This window comes from Chlamydotis macqueenii, chromosome 10, assembly GCF_036417535.1.
Source record: "Chlamydotis macqueenii isolate bChlMac1 chromosome 10, bChlMac1.mat, whole genome shotgun sequence".
In the NCBI taxonomy this organism is placed as follows: Eukaryota; Metazoa; Chordata; class Aves; order Otidiformes; family Otididae; genus Chlamydotis; species Chlamydotis macqueenii.
The window spans coordinates 13731982-13754836 of NC_141565.1; the positions used below are offsets into that span (position 1 = coordinate 13731982).

General features: G+C 34.7%; 1 protein-coding gene across 2 annotated transcripts in view; it reads right to left on the reverse strand.

The window, feature by feature from the left end:
• The window catches only part of CFAP20DC (CFAP20 domain containing), a 65666-nt gene that overhangs the window by 4347 nt on the left and 38464 nt on the right, over positions 1–22855 (reverse strand). For both annotated transcript variants that reach the window (XM_086755651.1, XM_086755650.1), the window contains exons 13-14: positions 21007–21210; positions 14565–14626 (exon numbers count right to left, since the gene is read on the reverse strand). In XM_086755651.1, coding sequence (XP_086611777.1) covers positions 14565–14626; positions 21007–21210 — 266 coding nt within the window. The remainder of the gene's footprint in view (positions 1–14564; positions 14627–21006; positions 21211–22855) is intronic.

The window sequence follows — 22855 nt, forward strand, 5'->3', positions numbered from 1 at the left end:
CTTGGAGCCCCCTGGAAAAGGGTAACATAGCCAGTGCTGTATCTTTCAGTCTGGATGGCTGGTGGGTTAGGGCTGAGCTTAGCCATGAGATGGATGCCCCTAACAGTGCGATACCAACTCAGTGCTCATGAACTGTAGGACAGCTAATTTGTATTAAATAACTTAATATTTCCAATTTAATTCACCTTTAAAATTTTCAATAAAGGGATGGAATTAGTGATCAGAGCTAAGAATAAGATACTAACAATTTTCTAGTGTTTTTAATAAGAAAACATTGGATGGAGTTGGGTTCTTACTGTTCACAGAACTGTTGACACTGAAAAAAAGCTCTGTTAAGTAAATGCATTATAAACAATTGTTTGTAACAATTTTTTATTATATGAAATCTTATATGTTCTAAATAAAAATTTGTTATTGAGTGTACCATGACTTTATTTACAGGCAAGACTACATAGAGGACTGATCATGGCTGTCACATATCTATTTTTTTGCTTCTGTAAAGAAAAAAGTTTTGATAGGATCTTTATCATAGAAGAGGGAGTACGAACCTTCTTTCACCTATCCAATTTAATAAGCAATTTATGCCTCTCCAAAATACTACTTAGTGATAGCTTTTAAAAATCATTTTCACATTATCATACATTCATGCAAAGTTCAACGTTCACTCCACATACACCACTGTCTTTGATCGTTACAGCTCAAAGAAAGGAAAACAGAACAGTTGTTTCTGCCGTTATTGCTTTTTATTGCAAACTGAACTGCAGTTTTTTTCACTGAAAAAGTCACTCACTTTATACCATCAGAGAAAGATATCCCTGGAAGGACACATCTAAGTCACAAAGTTAAGACATTCCTTGTGCAGGTAACCTCATCTTGTAATCCTTTTCATATATGAAACTAATCTCTGTACACTGGGCATAGCTGATGTTGCCTCAAGTTCCCATCTCTCCTCTTCAACAGTAAAGAGCTATAACACATTAAAGCTTCCACATAACCATTAACTGGACTAAATAACTGCAAGTTATTTAGAATTCAAGGGACCTCAGTAAATAATCTCATTTTGATTGAACTAGATCCATCCTTTTTGACCAACCTATTTCACTGCAAGGCAAGGGGAATGGAAGGGAAAAGGGGTCTTTAAATTCCCTTACGTTTGCTTCGTGCTGACGGGAACAGTGCAGCTCTACAGAGTAAATAAAACTCGGTTTGGGATTGATTCAACTTATGACTGGCCATGGCTGTTCCAACAGCTGGCACAAGAACACTGTGCATGCAAGCTTGTGCTAGAGGCCAGGAAAATTAGCCAGAGCTGTAGAGGTAACTTCAACATCCATGGCTTCCTCTAGAAGGGATGAAATTTTCCAAAGCTTGACAGATTTCTTTATGATGCCAGACTGTAATTGTTTCAACTCAGTTGTCCAACACAAAGTAAACAGGTAATGTACTTCTATGTTATGAAAAGCCTTGATGATGTCATGTAAGATTTGCCTCTGACAGAGAAATCTAGCAAGGCTCAGTCATGTGTTATAACTGCTAAAATATGCCAACTGGTTTTTTTTTGTTTTGTTTTGTTTTTTTTTTTGCTAGTTTTTCTGATTCTTCTGGACTCGTTATTGATTCCACATCATCTCCTGTTGGCACGTACACATAATCTGAGGTGAATCAGGGGACAACCACCTACACATTTGCAGTCAAAATGGAAAAAACTAATTTTCTGCCTCAGGAAACAGAACTGCTGGTGTAGAAATCCAGCAAGTAGTACAGCAGATTTAAAAGAAGATCTATTGAATTTTCCATCATTTCAATATGTAAAAAACATATGTCAATTTTTTTTTATATATTCACATATATGGCCAACTTCAAAACCAATCCTTCTCCTTGTCTGCTATTCATCTAATGCCAGTAAGAACTGGTAAAACTAATCCACACAGCAACAGGCTTGCCTAGATATCTTGTTATTAGTACTCTCTGTTGTTGCTCACCATATTTGCATTGCCTGAATATAGCCAAAATATCTTTGTTCACACCAAAGCTTCAAAAGTTTTTAGGAATAACACTTAAATACATGCTATGATATCCAGTGGCATGGTAGAATACATTTTCCATTGCTGCCGCTTGCATGTGTGGCTTGTGCTGCCTCAGAATCAGCCAACATAAGGTAAGGAAGAACTATTAGAACTAATCTACATCTTCCCAAGCTACCCTTTCTTCCAAACTCACTACAGCTTTTTTTTTTTAAAAGACAGTGATGTTTGAGATCCAGAGAAGAAACTAGAATATTTCTGCTAGGAAGATTGCTGAAGGAAAAGTGGTACAAGGACAGAGGAAAGACAGTGCTTGCTTCTAAAGAGAATTATTTTAGTCAGACCAAGAAATGTAGTTAGAAAAGTAAAGAAGCTTTAGAATATATAGGCAGTTCTACAGGTCTGGCACAAACCAGAAGAGTTTAAAGATATGTATTTTTCATATAAAATAGGTATCAGATTTTTTAAAGAAAATAGTTGGTGCCTGGAAAGCAGAGAGGATGTTAGTAAGAAGGAAAGAAAGATAATAAGGCAATTACCTCCAATGAAAAAGGAGGCAATTCATTTAGAGAACACTGAGGGATTGAGGTAATCATATGTCATTAACCAGTATTTCTGTTAAATTAATAGTTCTTATTACTCAGGAAATGTATGAATCTTAATTTGAAGTCTCATCTCTGGAAGGTCTTCCTGAAAGATCAAGTCTGAGAAATCAGAGATGAGATCATTTGTGACTAGTTGGATTATTCTGTCTTTGATTTTGTCCTTCATTTATTGGAGTCAATTCTCATGTAAAGAGTTGTTCAGTTTAATCTTTATATTTATTTTGATACATCTCATTCAGTAGATAAATTATTACTTTCTCTAGGAGGTGCAAGTGTAGCATCTAGGGATTTTGATGGTTCTAAAGGGAAGCAAAGGAGTTTTTATTTATGATAGAGGCAACAGAGATGTGTCGGTAAGTTTAATATTTCCTACTAAGACAGTCTAGATTCAGTTCCTGTTTTTTTTTTCTCTCAATGTCCAAGAAAAACAAATAGTTTTGCTATTCAGTCCCCTCCCACCAAGACAAGTAATCAAAACACTACAGTATTAGGGATTCATTGTTGACTTAATATTTCCCTTAAGGTTGAAACATTTTACACAATATATATTAGAAATTGGCTTATTACTTCCACAAATTAGCAAAGTCTAAATCAACTTTCCCTAAAATCTTGAAGAAAAAAAAAAACAAAACCAAAAACCATCATGTGTGCCTAAATCTTCTTGGCCAAATTGCAGTAGAGAGTAAATACTGGTAGTTGATTGATAAACTTCTGAAAAGCGGGTTAACAGCAGTAATTCTGATAGATGCTGCAGTCTAGCAGCTAAGACAGACTTTTTCACAACGAAATCTGCAGTTGCTTTTAGGACGCAACTAAAGCATGTGTGTGTGAGAGACAAAGTGTATGAGTTAATTAAAAAAAACCAACCAACCAAACAACAAACAAACAACCCCTGAAAAATCTGTAGACCTTGCCTTGAAGTAGAGCCCAGCATGGAGACAACTAGCAATATTCTGAGAAATGCAGGCTGTGGCTTGTGTTCCCATTTCCTGTGTTTTAATTCTGACTGAATAAAGAATATTTTTGAGGGGAACTTCTTCAAGAAGCTAGTTTACCTCCTTAAAACACAAAAGCTAATCACTAATTAAAGGCAATCTATTTATACTATCAATGCCTCCAGCCATAATCAATACAGTCAACATGCAATAAACTATCTAGAGCTTTCCTGAGGACAATGCAGAATGCTAAGTATTGTCTTCTGACATTGTGAGTTGCATTGCATGAAGGCTCAGAATAGCTTCCATACACACCCACAGTATCATGTGCCTTTAATGCCTGCACTGAAATTCTTCATTATTCTGAAAGCTATTCTCCATACCAAAATATAATTAAAATGTTATATAAACTTGTTATATCATGGTCTTTACTTTAAAAAGTACTTTCAGAAAATAATTGTCATATATTGAAATATCACGCGATAGCTGAACTGTGATGGAAAGTAAAATACACTTTTGGACTTATGAATATCGTTTTCAGTTTTATGACAGTATGTTAAATTTTGCAGAAAATTGCATTCATCAGTAAAATCTGTTGAGAAAATTAGTGATGCTTAATTAAGTAGCACTTATCAATGACAATGTACCAAAATTATTACCACAAACAGAAATCCAAAGAACCAGAGGGTTTTGATTTACATCTTAATGAACATCTTTGATATTTTGATTTTTCACAGGTATTTTTGCTTTTTAGTCTTTCCTTCTGGCTGGATTGAGAAAAATGCAAATCACTCAGCATTAGGATTTTTAACATTGCTGTGAATTAAGATAGCATACTTTATCACATTTCTTTTGGATCAGATTTAATTTGTATTACTTAAGTCGACGGGATTATTTAATCCACATTATTAATAACACTAAAATGCTTCAAAGTTTTAGTATGGTTTTCTCCAACAATCTATACAGGAATTAAAAGGAATATTCAAATTATTTGGTCAGCCTGGCAGTATACTTAAAAAATCCAAGGCAAGGGCTACATTACATCAAATTAAGGAATGGAAAAACAACATCAGTTTTGTATCATTAAGAACACATCAAATTGAAAGACTATTAAGCATCTAAAGAGTACAATCAATAAAGAACACAAAAGATGATATTTAACTGCATAAACTCCTCAATAAACTTTATGAATATGAGAGGAGAACTGGCTTGTGCCTGAGTGATAAAAAGAGGAGCACATCTGCTGAATTATTTTTTACAATAGATAATTTGATTAACTCTGTGGTTGGCCAGAGAATGCCAATGTATGAATCAAGAGTATAAAAATACTTTAAGGAAAAAAGGACCAATTCTTGACATCTTATGCAACTATCAACTAAAAACTCAGCACATACTTCTGTTGTATTAGTAATATTTAATATCACATGAAGCAAATTCTACTGCAAATGCTCGAAGTGAATAAGTAATATCTTACCATGATCCATTGAATGCAAAGTGCCAGCTCATATCAAAAGTATTGTCCAGTATAGCCTAAATATTCAACACAGCTAAGATGAAGACCTATTTTTCTCACTTGTTTGGATTTTTAGTTATATCTATTTAACAAAGGTTTTCAGAGACTAACTCAGCTCTTAGGTAAATCAATAAAAAGGCACATAGCTTTGTAACATCCCTCACCTATTCCCTGCTACATCTTTTTTCGGAGCATGCATTACTTGTTAGGCTCCTCTAGATTAGCAGATCTGAATTTTCAATTATTTATGTATCTGCTGAACTTCATGCATGTGTAAGTTCATTAACTTAAATCAGATTACCTATGCACAGCTATTTAGGTTCTGCTTTGTAATATATTAATGATGTATGCGTAATGGGTAGCTTTTTTAAATAGAAGTATTTCCATAGAAATAAACCCTTCAATAATAGTTTCAGACTTATGAAGGCCATTAACAATAAGATGTGTTTGTGTTATGTTCAAAATGCAATCATATTTGAAAAAATGTCAAAATAAAATTTCAGGTCCTACCACTACATGTCTGTAATAACTGTGAAGTCATCTTAGACTTAAATTGTTCATTATCTTATCTAAAATGCTTCAAACAATTTCAATTTTTGAACATTCTTAAAGTTCTTAGATAAATATGCCATAAACCATGAAAGATTCAATAGTAATCTATAAATCAGTAACTGTTCAGTGCTACTTAGCTCCAGGGGGGAAAATCAGCACCTTTATAATCAAAACCTGAGTGACTATTCAGAAAAAGATATACCACCAAAAGAACATAGAGTATACTTATAATGCAAATCAGGGATTTTTTTTAAATAAAAATCTTGAAAAATAACAGAAATATACATATCCATATGACTTGCATGAACTGAAAGCTCAATTTTAAAAAGAAATATCCTAAGTATTTAAGGGCAAACTGGCAACACATTGATGACTAAAAAAATGCAAGCCATGAACTACATTGCATTATTCTCCTGGAGTGTTATTGTAGTTTCAAAATATCATTAAATCAGCACAAACCAACACTTATCATTTCCCGCACATTTTTCACAGTGAGCTGCATTCTGACTATGAGTAATCTGTTAATCTGTTCTTTGCCTCACAATCCGTCAAAGTGACAGATTCATTCCATCCCTAATACATAATATCTTCATTTACTGTATGCTTTACTGGAACTTTCTTTTTTTGCTAGCACTAAGATTTAGAAAATCATGAACGGATTCATAGAATGCCTTTTTCCTCCCTCCAAACCACTTCAGCAACTCCAGCCTGCCAAATAACACACTTCCAATAGAGGTAGAGACACCTATATAGAAACTACATTATTTAATTTTCAATGAATTATTAACTAAAATAGAGATCACAAAAAGTACAAGTGCAACTGTGCATGGAAGACTTGAATCTGCTCTTCTAAAAGTCTTAAATCTGTAAATGAACTGGCTTACGGGTGCCAGATTAGATTCAAGGATAACAAAGGAAATGTGAATTCTACTTATTAAGCAAGGTATGTACATAGTGTAAGGTGCTATTACGAGAGCACACAGTATAATCATGCTGACTGTATTAGCTGAAAGTTTGACCTGTTAATGCTATCCTGTTTTTCTTTATTTATCAAAGTTCAAAAGATAAATTTGTGCAGGTTATTAAAACCACATGCAGTCATCTACATCAGTTTAAAAATATGAATGACCTGAATTTGGAGGTTTAACAGCTTAGTAATTAGTAATTAATATATTGTGCTATTTGGTCAATGTTTTGCAGTTCAATACATGAGACTTCTATCATAGATTTGTTAAATAACAGTAACATTGGAATTTACTTAAACACTAAACCTCTAGTTCATCGTCATATTGGCTTGCTGGCTAGATTATAGTCTCAATATTCACTAGCAAAAAATGACACCAGAAGGGAAAAAACAGTGTTTTATCATCTAAGTAAAACACCAGCCCTTTCTTCTTTGCTAGCTTTGATTAGTTTATCAGAATATCAGCTGTATACATTGGAAGCAATGCATTTACAAAGGTGTGGTAAAATGCCTTCATATTAATCTCATCTTAAGCAAATAAATTCCAATAACTACATCAGATAGCCATTGATCAGTGAATCAAATGGATTTCCACATTTAATGAAGTGTCTGTTAAGTTGGATGTGCTTCCTTTTTTACATATTTTTAACAATTAAATAAACCATTCATTTAAAAATTATATTTTAATATTCCACCAGTTCAGGAAACACCTGAATCTAGTACCTAACGAGTCTTATTGGAGTTAAAGTAATTCCTCTTGTCCACAGTCAGCCACCCACAGCATCTTACTGTTCTATGTATACTGGATGTAGACTGCATCCCATTTAACTTTTAATGGATGACATGGAGCCAGAGGGCTTTTAAAAAAATCAATGGAGAGACATGACTCAACAGAGCACTAACTTTAATATTATCAAACTTGTTAAAGGTGATGCTGTTGAATGTTGCTAGTCTGTGAAAACTACCTTTCTTTTCCAGAAAAGTAAAAAAAAAAATAAAAAAAAAAAAAGAATTCAAGAACACTCTGAGCTTTTAGTATAGTAATGCAATGAATGGCATAGCACAAAGTCAGAAACTTAATCATCACCACAAAGTGAAAAGTATGCTACCTCAGCTTAATTCTTCAAAAATATCAAGTTTTGTCAATGACAAATGTAAAATACCATAATAGAATCAAACCCAACACTCTTGCACAAATTATACTGGAATAGCAGGGAAGGGAAGTGTGGGCATTTGTGCCCTTGGAAAGTCAGACGATTTTGCTCTGTAAGAAAATCCTGTATGCGTATGGGATGTCAGTCAAGAAGCCTGTATTTAAATAAGCTTCCAGTTCAGAAGGAGGATGGAAGAATAAATACATACTTCTATAAATGGGAGTGTGGTTAGTGGCAGTAAGCTTTTTTCTCCGGAAAGGGAACAATACCACTGGTACAAACGTATTGGGAAGCTTGCCTACCCTGTGAACTACCCTAAAATCCCAAGGCTCTAAGAGGTGTCAGAAGCTAGACTCAGACCTTAGATGCTGGCTTGTGGCTGGATGGAAGTGCCTTGTCATCTGTAGACAACGGAGATCCCCTGGAAGAAGACACATTGGCTAAGGGCCACAGCAACAGTTCAATTGGGTTCTGAAGGAGAGATTGCAACACTCTGTGAATCCTGGACGTGTAACAAGATAACACCTATCTCTCCCTATCAATCCTAGAGATCTTAGAGGCACGTATAAACTTTTACTGCCTGTTTTCCGTCTCTACGTATAAGCTCGGTCAGACAACTCTGAATGGCCCAGGAAAATTTAGAAAAAGGGTGGAACCAATAAAAGATAGTCTCAATAAACCCTGAAGATACAAGAAAAAAAAAAGGATATAAACTACCTTATATAAACATAGATGCAACAGCAGATTTGAAAGCATTTGCCATGTTTTATTTTCAAACCCTTAGTGTATATGCTGCCACTTTTTCATGTTCTCAGATTCCCATACAAGGGAAAGCCATTTTTGGATCATTTTAACATGCTTTTACAGTTTAGCCACTTGGCTCTGAACAACCTTTCTGCAGCTAAGCTTTTTACCATCAGGATTAAAAATTTTAACCTTACCAATTAGATGTTTCCTGTGCCATTTGCTTCGTTTGTCATGTTCTTTTTAATGCATATTATAGCCTGACAAATGCAGTAGAACTTTGGTAATTCAGATTAACGACTGGGAGACCCATTGCAAATTAGTCTATTTTGTGGATGAGTAAAGTAACTGAACAAGTACAATGAAAAACCAGAGTACGTTTTGTGATATATTATTCTTCTTCACTTGTTTTGACTACTGTTGTGTAATTTTATAATACTTGACAATGTAATATTGTCTGTTTTGCAGCAGTAATGGAGTTGTATGACTTTGATCTTGTAATGAATCATTAAAATAAATATGCCTCTTTGTTTGCAAAACTCAATTTTTAAATTTGCTTAAGTTATTCTGCTATTTAAGCCTTTGCTTGGAAATATGGGAGACAAAGACGTTTTGTGTCTAAATTTCACTGCATGCATGTTGGACAAATTCTGGTGTGATGCAAATAAATGTTCTAGCAACAAACCTTCTTTTACTGCACCGTTTTGTAGGAGAGTTTAATCTTACTGAATCTCTCAATGGTGTAATAACACATCCATCAGCTATTGGAACGTTTAGTTTTAATCTGGGATGGATGAGAGTACTTGAATGGTGGTCTCAAAGCTAAACATACTCTTAATACTTGAGAGTTTGCAGTGGATGTGTTTTTGGGCTGGAATCATTGATATATTATGCACATTTTAGGTGCCATAATAATGGGAATACTTATGGCAACAACAGAGTCTAAAAAAATACTTCTCTAGGAGAAATTTTTCAAGAAAGTGAAGAAATAATTTACTTCCTAAAATCAACAGAGTGGTCAGTTATGCATAGAAAGAGGTGTTCATTATATTTAACTAATACACCAGAATTTTACTGATAATCAAGTTTCAAAAGAAGTTAAAAATGTATTTTGTTACAGGAACATGTTTATCCATTTAATGATTCACTGTTCGAACTACTGTGCATCCATATTACTACAAAAATAAGAAAATCACATTGTTTGGTAAAGTAGTAATTAATGATATGGGTTCTGCTTTTTTTCTTAAGGTAAAACCTATAACTTTTTCTGAAAAGTTTGTAGCTATTTTCCTCCTCAAACATGTTAATCTCCATGTCAATGAAATATTTATTTTGTGATGATAAATCTCAAATCTATAACATTTACCATAACTGGAGAGATATCTTTACCAAAAAAAAAAAAGGAAGAAAGTGTTATTAGCTTGTGCTGTGGTGGTGGTTGTTTGTTTTGTTTTGTTTTTTTTTTATTGTAGGGGAAAGAAGAATCACAACATCCTGATCAGCCTAATGTAACACATGTAGGTTACAATGACAAGACAGCTTTAGTCAGGCTGTACCAAGCCCATGTGAAGTGAGGTGAGCGACTATTAATCATTTGTCAAAGACTGCAGGCTCTTATCAGCCAGTTATAGATACAAGGAACACTATATCACATCCACAAGTTGCAAAGCTACAACAAACTTAAACCACAGTACAGTGGTGACACTGTTTATAGATAAAACAAATCTAGACGAAATGCTGGCCTGAATTGCACCGTACTTCCATTTAGCAATTTTAGTAAACACTTCATAATATCATTGGTTTTCCTTAAAATCTTAGGGACATTGTACATTTCTTAGTTTTAAGAGATTTATTTTTATTCACTACATAACCATCGCCAGAATCTAATTTAAACATAAAAATTCCCATTGAAGAAGCAACTGACTTGCATGTACAGAGCAGATAAACCTAGCTTATTTTACAAGTTAGCTACTGGACTGGCTCTAGGATGGTCCTGAATCCTACCACTTCAGAGCAGCTGTAACATTCACTTTCCATAGCAAAACTTGCAGAGGTAACAGTTAACATGGATGCAGGTCAGAGAGTCATGGAGAAGAACAAGACAATGGAAAGGGTACATGAGAGCCTGATGAAAAGACATCTCATAGCTTCTTCAGATTCTTACTGGAATTCTGGGGCTGACAATCTACATCATGAGCTACAGATGGACTCAGCATCAGCAAGAAGGCTTAAGACTCCCCTCTTGTCCTCACATGGGGTCATGATCATCCATCAGGTGGGGCGAACTCCAACACATAGGGCTGAATGGGTAGGGTACATTATATACTGATACATACGCACTTCCACATACCAGCCTGGCAAGCGTGAGCTTCCAGCAGCACAGAGGAGATAGCGGTGGAGCTAACATGGGAGTACAGTTCTATTTACTCCCGGTAATTCTATGCCAGTAACTCTTACCAAGCTCAAAGCAGAAGCACAGACAATACTTCAAAAGATCATTTTCATTGACTGATATGCTGATTAACTTCTCAGGTTCCAACCACCCTTGGAAAAGCTACCACCCCACACATACAGAGTGGTTTGGGAAGGTTGTTGATTTTAGCATTGTTAACACATGAAACCCACCAGCCACTAATAGGGACAACAAATTCAACTTCGGTTTAACAATTACTTTCATTTGTGAATGAAAAACAGCTTGATCACTCATTCTTTAGTTTGAGACCACTGATAACAGACTTTCTCATAAAATTATGCCTGTGTCTTATGTGCAGATCTTGCATTCTTTGCTATAGTCCAAATTAGGCAGATATTTACTATTATCAAATCTCTGTGCCACAATTCATGAAGGGAACACATTTTTTTAACACGTAGAGTTAAACGTCTGGGTAAAAACTAACTGAAAATTTGTCTGCGCACACTTTGTATGAAATTGCTTAAGTAAAATATACTTCTTGTGAAAGGAGACCCAACGGAATGCTAAAATATTTGTGTCCTACGTTAATGCAGTTTCTGGGGAACAGCTGTTTGAACTTCAGAGGAATAGACTTTATTCAGTAGCTTGGGAAGAGTTGAGTAGGGTACTAACAGAAGATCTGGTAAGGCAATGCTTATAAAGATAGGTTTTGACTTATTAAAAAACTCTCAAAGATAGAAAAAATCAGCTTTTATCAGAAATAAATTTTATGGAGAGCATTTGTAGAAGTTCAGAAAATCTTTTCATAAAATTAGACTCAAGTAATCTTTTTCAGAGAGCAGCTCTACATTTTGGCTGAAATTCCTCCAGAATATTTACTTTCTTTCAGCATTTCCTTTAACGAAACTTACAAATCTTCTATGACACACACATATTTTGGAGGACAAATGCTTTGTAAGCAGATGCAGGGTACATAGCAATTTCCAGTCCCTGCACTGGAGGAAGAAATAACATAGACAGTTACAGCTTCTTATTTGGAGAGGAGAGAGCAATTCTGAAGTTCAGCTAGGGCCACACAACACATCAGTCAGTGGGAACTGCATAGCTAAGGCTTGAAACACTGCATATCATCTTGCTCACCTGGCTCTGTAGCCTCTGCGGTCAATCTGTCTCCTTTCATTAACTGGTTCTATGCCTTGCAAAGCAGATGATGTGGAGGGGATTTGTATTGCAGTAGCAACATTCTTGGCAGACTTACGACCTTTACCCAGTGGAACCAATGGAAAATGAGTCTAGCTGGGTCTTTTTATTGACTGCATTTCCATTATCTTCACAGGCGCTTTCTTCCCTGGTTTGTTCTTTTATCTTATTAAGGACAGAAGCTACATTTACTGGACAATAGCTTCCACATTGCTCTCTTTTTTATTTCCCAGAAAATATCACTGCTACACTTTTTAAAGTTACTTGAGACCTGTCAAATTCTTTATCACTCTTTACAACAAACTATTTGTTGTTTCGGTAAGTGCATCACGTAACTGTCGTCATGCCATGGCACTCATCTACATCAGATATATCAATTTTTCAAATATTCTGCGTGTTCCCCTACATAGCTACAGTAGGCTTACAAGGATTTAGACATTTTCCAGTTGCTCATACATTACTTGTTAAAATTGGCTTTAAAAACAGTTTAGGAACTAAGTTATAGAATCACCATTAATTTTATCTCCCTCTCATTTAGGTACACACCCTCAGTGAAAAACATTACCGAGTTTTCCATTATAAATGAAAGGTAATGATGTGAATAATGGTATTCAAGTCACATAATCTCCAGTTTTTATATCATGATACAAACTGACCTCATAATTTTGTCATCTTCTGTATTTACAGCCCAATAATGCTTTTCTGGCAGTTCATAAGGGCTACTGAATTTATGAGGCACTTGCAAGTCAGGTATTTTACGAATACTTTTCCTACATTTCTCAAAAATTATTTCTAGATAAATTTAAGTCTACAGTGTGCATTGGATTAAAATAGCATAAGAACTAAGTTGTAATTTATATTATTTTGTTTTAAATTTTATTATATGGAAATACAAGTTTTCATTGTTGATCATATTAACTTGGTATGATGAAAAGCTTTATTTTTGCAGATAGTGTTTATTCTCTTTTTCAGTATATAAAATGTACCGAGTACCAAATTGCTTTAGCACATACACAAAAATAACTTAATAAAACCTGACTGAACCAATGTATGGGCAAAAAGAAGACAAAACAATGTAGCTTGCACTAAAATATAGGCAATTCTAATGCCATCAGAATTATGAAATAGATTCTGGAATGAAAATTCCTTGACAAAGTGTCAATCACAAGGTACCTGATATCTTACTCTGTGCACTGCCGTCAAGCGTCTCTGTCCGCTTCACCCATTGTAACAACTCATAAGGACAGAGACAGTTCCTTTAGTAACCAGCACCCAAGACAGAGAGGTTTTCTAGACCAACACGAGCACTTTGATTTACATGTGAAAGTAAGAAGGAATCCAGGATTATACTTTAACTCCAGTAACATACAGTATGCACTAGGAAACATATGGCTGTATGTTGCGATAACTGATGCATCTGGGTGAATTTGCAGAAGTTTCACAGTGTTCACTTCACAAAATCTAACAAGAAGATAACAAAAATGTGGATGACAGTGAGACAAGTGACTTAAAACACCTGTGTGAGGAGAAATACATATTATCCCGCACAACTGACTGGCACTGTGCTATCATAGAACATTTCAGACTGTTGCTAAAAGATAAAGAAGTTTTATCTGAAATGTCCTCTCTTCCTACCTCTCCCAACACACATAAATTGAACAGTTAAAACTTGAAAAAGCAAAATCCACATTAATGACACCAAGTGAAAGTGAAACAGGACTACTTTTAAAAATAAGTACACTTCCTGTTCAGAATGTTAAAAAATCGACAAAGTGATGCTGGGGTTTCACAAGTACAAGGCAGTTCTGAAACTGGACAATTAATTTTGACTGTCTCAATTTGATTATTTCTCCCTAGCCACCTTCTCCCCTTGTCTTCATCTCACCTTATATTAAAGTCACAGGGATTTTGTTGCTGATTCCACACAAAATAGATGAAGCAAAAAACTTGACAGCCAAAACATGTTGTAGACAGGATCTCTTTGAACTATCCCACAGTGTTGTAACACCGTCTCCTGACTGGGCTATCTATTGAAAAAACCTGTCTAAATAAGTAACATTAAAATCTTTTGTTACAAATGGATTCCCTGACACCTACAGTCACATACAGAATTCTAGTTCTAAGCCTTCAAAGCAGAGAGGGAGAAAGAAATAGGTGAGAGTGTATGTATGTCAGATGAGGATGATTTGCTGAATCACACATCAAAGCAGATGTAGGAGCAAGGTCTATGTCAGTTACTTTAAATACACAGTGGTACATCCAAAACATGCAGAATTCAGTTCTGCATTCCAGGACAACACAGACATACTGCAGACAATGACTAAAATGAGCAATAGTAAAGCCCTCTGAGAGGAGGTTGCAATTGAAAAGAGATTTAAGATTAAATCAAAGAAAGTCACATTTAATATTCAGAACACTGTAACTGAATCCTTACTGCCTGGGCTATAAATGGAATCTTACCGTGGGTTGGAATGAGAAAGTGAGCTCATTTCTTTCTGATAGTGATGCTCCTGACTGATGGGCTGTGGAAAACATAAAATAATAGTGAGAAAATAACGTTGAAAATATTCTTTCAGAATATTTAAAACTATGTAAGAGATATTTTATGAGCATACACATTTGCAGCTTTTGATATTAGAATTTTGCAGTCTTTTTTTCCTGTCTGTGAAATGTAAAAGAGATATTCAGATCCTAACTGTGCAAAAGGACAACTTAACAGATGATTATTCTCTGGGTGCAAACACATATGAATTAAGGAGCTGACCACATGGTCATTTCTCTACTGCCTCTGAGCATATCGGGTCAGTATCAGGAAACTTCAGAGAGGGAAGGGTAGCAAAGTCTTGTTTGATAGAATAAGTCTGAACCGTACATGTATAGGAAGCATGGTACAGGGACTCTTAGTAGGATCTGGGCACAACCAACTGTTCTTAAGACTAGACAATACTGAGCCAGAGGTAATAGGGCTGGCAGGCATGGCTCCTCTCTCCTCAGAAGCAACATTAACAGTAATCTTAGCAAACCCAAATGAGGTTTACTGAAGCACATATGCTTCTCTATGGCACTGCCAACTTGAAACCTGGATTAAGCTGTTCATGAATAGCTAACAGTGGACTGCATGAATATTCATATAGAAGATCATAATTTTCCACAGTCTCCAAATCTTGCCTACCCATTGTAAGAATGTGCCCCAAAGGTTCTAAACTACATTTGGTTTATGGCATTAAAAACAGTTATTTGCAAGAAAGATCAATTAAAAAATTCAGAAATACATTTTCTCTCAGTATATATGTAGTGTTTTCAGAAGAGACCCCTCCCGCCATTATCACACACCTCAAAAGCAGTTCTACACAAATCACTAAAGCCAATGTAAAAGAAGTTAAAATATACACACACATTACCAATACTTGTACAATTTAGTACATGAAATACTAAAAATAAATACTAATCATTATGAAAGTAATTGCTTTTTTTTTTTTTTTTTTTTACACGAAATCAATATGAATATGTTCTCATGGTTTCAGGAGGTGAGGGGGATGTAGTAAAATGTATGTTCAGGATGAATGACATCCTAATTACTGCCAAATATGAGTCACTGCCTGGTGGTGGATAGTGCAATTCCCAAATGATGGCTAGTGGAAGACTGAGGATGAGACAAAGTGAATTAGTCAGTCTATGAACCAGAGTATCTGTCTAAATAATTTTTAGTCTCATTTCATAGTAAAGAATAGTCTGCCTCAGTTTTGCAATTTGGCTTGATGTGAACAGATCCCTCCAGGGGCTGTCAAACTGAGCTCTCAGTTGGAATAATTCTGGGTTTAAATATCACTCCTCTTGTCTGTCAGACTTCAGTTCTGCCAGACCATTTTTGTGTTAAATGGCTTTCTTTTCTGAATCATCACAAAGGAGGCCAGAAGACCTTCCACAAATTAGGTATGAACCTGGAAGTACTCTTTCAAATATATTGCAGATCAAGGCTTATGTGACTGAATTTATATTTAGGAAGTTGCTTGGGGAATAAGTAATCTTTCTTCTCTGTGAGAACTCCTTACTCAAAAGACAGGTCTTAGTGGTGAGCATATTTTGGAGTCTGCTAATGCAGCATTATACCACTACAAGCTTCCAGGATGTATCAGTGAGCAATCTAGTAGAATCTTCCATCTCCTTTGCATCAGGGACCATATGCAAGAAGATATCCTGAGTTCTTTTATATATGATCTTTCTCCAGAATGTTTGTGTTATATCTGAAGTGGCGTCTGAAGTGTGGAAATAGATTCCCTGATGGGGCAGGAAGGACTTATTGCATCTCTAGAATAATGCAAAGCATTGAAGCAGAAATATTTTGTAAGCTTTGCAAATTTTCTCAGATAATGTCTATATGTGTGTGTATAAACTTCACATTATATACTGCAATATATAGAACTGTGTCTTTCATATTATTGCAAAGCTAACATGAAATTTCATAGACCTTAAGATTTAAGAAAACATTCAGGTAAGACACGATCAAATAAAGTCTTTAAAAATATTTAGTTCTACATACACATATTATTGATTCGGAACTGTGCCCCACACATATTTTACAAGGGTTTATAGTGCTCCTTTGAATTAAATCCATTTTAAAATAGAAGTTTTTCATATTTATAACTGATAGCTACGCTGGGTAACGTATAATATCCAAAACTATTTTATTCCTTTTTGGCTGTCATAGTTTACAGCAGCTACTAAACAACTTACACTTCAATGATTTCTCCTGGCAGGATATATTCAGTTCTTGGAAAAGTATCATAGGATATAAAATACAGTTTTAGTATATCTGTTTTATAGTTGTTTAAGGACATCTGTTCTAACTGCAACTTAGCAATATGATTGATCCATATGCCTTTACATTCAGAAGGGTTTCTTAGGTTTATCAGAGTCAGTAATGAGAACTCCCAATGAATCTGGAAGTCAGACTAATAACAGCAAGTGATGAAAAAAATAAACTCACTAAAATATGTTTTATATATAAACTATTACTTTGATACATAAGTTCACTGTCTAACATGATTATATCCTGTCCTACCTTGCAAAACATCATAGTTATTTCAAAATGAAACACAAAAAGCTGCCTTCTGGTGGTGCTGTTGCCATAGATTCCACCAAGGGACAAAAATATTGTATAAAATGCATGAAAATTTGGAATAAAAATACTCCTTACTTATCTTTGAAGAACATAAGAGAAAGCAACAGATACTACTGATTTAAATAATAAAAAAGATACAACCTGGAAACACATGTAAGCAAGAAAGTTTAATCATGACAAGAATTTCAAGCTGTCCTTAATTTCTCAAACTACAATATGAGGATTATTTCTATTTCTTTTCTATATCCTGCACTGCTGAAATCATTTGCCTATGCAATGGAACATGGCTACAGATATATATAAACTTTTCTGCATCTGATTTTGGAAGGATTGATCATTTGCAGATTCTCTTGACTCACCTCAAATGATGGTGGTACTAAAGATCAGTGACATAAAAACAAATTTGCTTTTATTCTACACATATTTTCTACATAATATATATAAGGAATATATATACACACACAGAGAGAGAAACACTTCCATAGTGTTCCATATAAGGAACACTTCTTGGTAAAACCTGGAAGCTGAAGAAACAATGACTTTACTCATTTTACGTCTTACTGCATGACCATGGATGGCAGAAGTCTGAAGTTCAGGAAGAGCAACCTTTTAACATGTTCTAATCACTCCAGCTAGGCTGTATTTTGATCTCTCAGTTGTGCAGACTGCCTGTGCATACACGGCACACATTTACTGCACATGTGAACGCCATGGGGATTCACTGAAAACAGCTCTATTAAATTATCTGTCAGATTTATAGATTTGAAAGCCAGAGGGAAGAATTAGATCAATTCATGACCACACGTATATCACAGGCTATTAAACTGTAGCTCACCAATAAAAAACACTGAACAAAATCAGCTACAGAACTGAATGAACCATGAAGTGGGCCCCTCTGAATATACTGTACTCACAGGTAATTCCTTGCTGACTGCTTTTTATGTTTGTCAGTTGACCAGTTCTAAATTAATTCAAGGTGTCCTTTATCAATATTGTATGCTGCTCATTTTTAAACAAATACGTACAATGGTCTTAGCATGTTACATCTAAGCAGTTGCCTTAACAATTGTAACTTTATCAGTAAATTTAGATTTTTTTTTTTTTTAAACAGGACATATTTTCTATAAAACGATCTTGACTATCATTAAACATATTACCACCCTTTAAATCTCTGTTAACTGAATCTCACACCAGATTTTTCACTGTTTTGACAATGATATCAGACCAACTGGCTTACATCGACTATTTCATTTCAGCTATCCATTTGAACACTGGCACAGCGTCACTACTCTCAAAGTCTTCTGAAATGTTGTAAGCATACCAAAATACACTGAAATGTAACATCAGCATACCAAAAATGCCCCCAACTACTCTTTTAAAAGCTTTTTTGTTAAATCAACTTGAGGTGATTAAATAATCAACTTCCCTAATAAATGTTGTTTATAACCTTCTCACCTACTAAAGGTCTAGAAAATGAATCATCCTCCTCACACGAATACTCTGCATTTTTCCACATATTGAAACAGAATTACATCAAGCAGTGTTAAACACACAAGTCCATACTCCAAAAACTTCTAACCACATCTATGAAAGGCTGGTGCCATGGCAGCTATCTAAGAAAGGAAAATATGAAGTGTATCAATAGACACCGTGGACTAACCGACACTGTACAGGTACAGGGTCCCTTTGCATAAAGGCAGAGGTATACGGGTAGGGAGGACCGTGGAGGCTGAATTTCAGCAGTCTGTTGTAGCGAGGGACAAAGTGGTTAGTCCTTATCCGAGAAAGATTAGGTTTGTTTTCTAAACTATCTCTTCTTGGAAATGAGGCTCTTGCCATTAAATCTTAAAACCTCAATACCCTCCTTGCAAAATGTACAGGAGAAACCTGACAAGGCTGTGTATGTAAGACACACCAACACTTCAATTGACTGAATAAAATTTGAAAAACTTCTATCTCAAACATGTTGCCTTTTACACTTGGTTTATGTAGAGAAAGATGGCTACCAAAGACTATTATGAAAAAATACAGCTATATTAAACTACAATTTAAATTATTATAACTAAACACTATTATATCTAAACACTGTTTTTTGACTGATGCTATTAGTTTGAAGCTACAGAAGCTGATCAAGGAAGTAAGATCAAAGAACTGTCTTTGCAATCACATCGTGCTTCACTGAATACTGGAGCAGTACATTTTGAAAGCTCATTTTGTTTTAGTCATGCAATTTCTATTAACCAAACCTGACGTGTCTAAATATTCTTATCAATTTCCTTATAATTAAACTACTCAAAAATTAATGAGACTGCTACTCTCTTTATTTAATTGAGTTCCATTTGTCCAGTCTTGCAGAGTTACACCATGTTTGAGTCTATCTAGTGAGTACTGAGAAAATGCATCGGAAATATGATGAAATCAACTAGATGTGTAACGTTGATGTATCTCAAATAATTAAAACCAACTAATGTTTCTCTGACATCCTGCAAAATATTACTTGTAACCCAAGTTTTTATTTGTACAGTTAACCACTTACTGATACATCTCTTCTCATCTGAAATCTTTGTTTACCAGTGTGCCATGAAGTTCCAGTGCTGTGTTGATCACTCACTATGGAACATTGCTACTACAGGTCTCTGTTTGGGCCCTATAGATCTCTGGAGGTAATTTGCAACTAATATTTTAGAGCATTTACTCCACAATAGTTTATACTGGGACAACACACCAGTGTTTACACTTCTAACATTCAATCTGCCTCTGAGATTTGTGTTGTGTTCTTTACTTAAGCCACATTCATTGTTTATTACTGTTTCACCTATAATAAAATAAGAACTATGTTGCTGAGATATAAATGGAGTACAAGGTTATCTAGTTTTACAGCAGCTCCTGCAAATTCCTTTATATAGTTGCTGAAATGTTATTCTGTGATTTCATACATTCAATACCCTTTGTGGACTGTAACAAATACTCCTCTGCTTATAGCAGTACTCCGTCACGTAGTACAGCTGTGTGTAATTTTGTACCACTTTGTGCCAGGACAAATAATGATATACAGTGTAAAATACAGAAGGATCACATACTAGGTGCTCAAAATGACTTCAGCTTTTTGCCGCTGTTCTCCTGCTTCAGTCCTTTTCAGTAATGAGACTTCATCATTGTAAGAAGCAATTATTTTCCATTACTCACACTGTAATGCAGTTGCTGACTGGTATATCTGGGTTTCATTCATTTTGGAACTATTTTTAAGTACTCTCCCACACACCTGCAGGTTTTCAGCCACTATTGTGACAAGCTATACAGCCTACATGATTATTCAGGATTCTAGGAAGGAATATATATATATATATATATATATTATATATATATTATATATATATATTATATATATATATATATATATTATATTATATATATATATATTATATTATATATATAATATATATATTATATTATATTATATATATTATATTATATATTATATATATATATTATATATATATATATTATATTATATATATATAATATATATATATTATATATATTATATATATATAATCCGTTATATATATATAACGGATTTGCTCTTTGTCCATGGTGGTACTACAGAACCTGCTGGAAGTGTGTGTCTTTTGGTTGCATGTTTTACTCTAAGTTCTAAAAAATGTTTCGTAACGATACCTTAAATTTCAAAGCTACTAAAATAAACTTTATTATTCAAGAACCATGAGTCTCAGAACTGATAGAAACTATATAGAGAAAATACTGTGGGTTTAGACTTACTGGCGGAAAACAAGAATTCCAAGTTGCTGTATCATCACTGCTTGTACTTATGCTAACATTGCAGTTGTCTATCTGTGATGCACTCAGCCCATGTGAGATCCCAGTATCCCTTAATTCTTCATTTTGTTGTCTCTTCATGCTAGCCAGCATCTGTAGTTCAGATGAACTCAGTCTATTTGACTGGTAATTTCTCCAGTCATATTCCTGTGAAATAAAACAGAAAAACCAACAATATAGTTAGGATCAGAGAACAGAATAATATGAATGAAATAGATACCTTGGAGAATCTCTTGGGGAATCTTTAAGAAGCTACAATACTAAAAAAGACAAAGATGATGTTTACTAGAAAAGATTAGTTAACAGATTTCCCTTCAGCTGTGAAGATCAAGCATATTTACACATAATTACAGGAAGGAAGAACACCACAAACACTGTTATGGACTGCAGTTTGGGTCCAGGGTGTTTGGTGAAGTTACTGCAATTAAAAACAAGATAAAAGCAGGCTTTCAGAAGTTCAAAAATCCAGCAGCTGAAATTGCTTAAGCATTAAATACAAATCTTGAAATAAACCAAATCACTCAGTTATCACAGTATCACAAACAGCATCAACATAACATTTAATTATTGGTCAAGCACAGCATAAAATTTCTCTGGAAAGCTACATACGTCAGCACTAAATTTTAAAATTTACTTTGGTAACTTTCTAGTGTATACATTTTAAAATAACTATATTTTCATTTTTCTTTATCCTAATTGATTGAATTGTTAATGTAACTCTAATTGTTATACCAAGTTTGATTCACAGGCCAAAAGCAAAAAAAACAAAAAACAAACAAACAAACAAAACTATTTGCAGTTTGTACTTATACCTCACACAAAACCTCATGATAAGATTGTTTAAGTTCACCCAACTGTTGTGGCATCATCTTTGTCTAAAGAACTTCCTAAAGAAAAACTTTCCCTTTTTTAAGGGTCCACATATAGATTGCTGTTTCGCAAACGGCTCTAATACTTGAGGATACAATTTTGGTTCTGAATGGAATTACAAAGCATTTCTGCTTGAAAAGTGAATTCAAGTAGTCACCAGGACTTCAGAGGATTTACATCACTGGAATACGGCCAGTGGGCTGCAAGACACTATGTAACAGTATCCCAAAGAGGGACACTGCTTTGAGCCTAGTGAAGAGAATGGGGCTTTTAGACCAGGGGTTTATCATGTTCCTGGCAGAAGAGGCAATCTCACAGTCTGTTTTGCTGTGGGGAGGTACAGAGTAAGTGAAGACCTGGAGAACACAAGCAAATCAGTAGTACCAGTGATATGAACGTTGCTAGCTTTTCCTGCTACGAAATCCAGGGTGTAATGTTTCTGTGTGTCTTCCAGGGGTACAAAAGTCACCTTACCACCAGAAGACACACTGAAACATCACACACTAGAATTATTACTACAACCTCCTCTGCTTTCTTCCTCTGTATACAAGACACATATTTAAGTCTTCTGTGTGGATTATAATCATGAATTGGTCACACTTGAGACACAGGAAAACTTGAACTGCAGCTTTATCTTAGAGAAACAGTACAGCAATGTTCCATACCTTCAGGTTATGACACCACACAAACACGACATTTGATTTTTAAAACACTCATGAATATATGCGAGTGATTAATAAAATATTATATAGGCTCACTTATTCAGCTCCACAAAGGTATGAGGTATACAGCTTACAAAAGATGTTATACACTGGACATAGATTTCCTTATTTTAAGGAAATCATGCAAAAAGATATGTATATATTCTAGATTTTCATATCTATTGCTTAGTATTTTATATGCATTTCACGTTCTGCTTTCA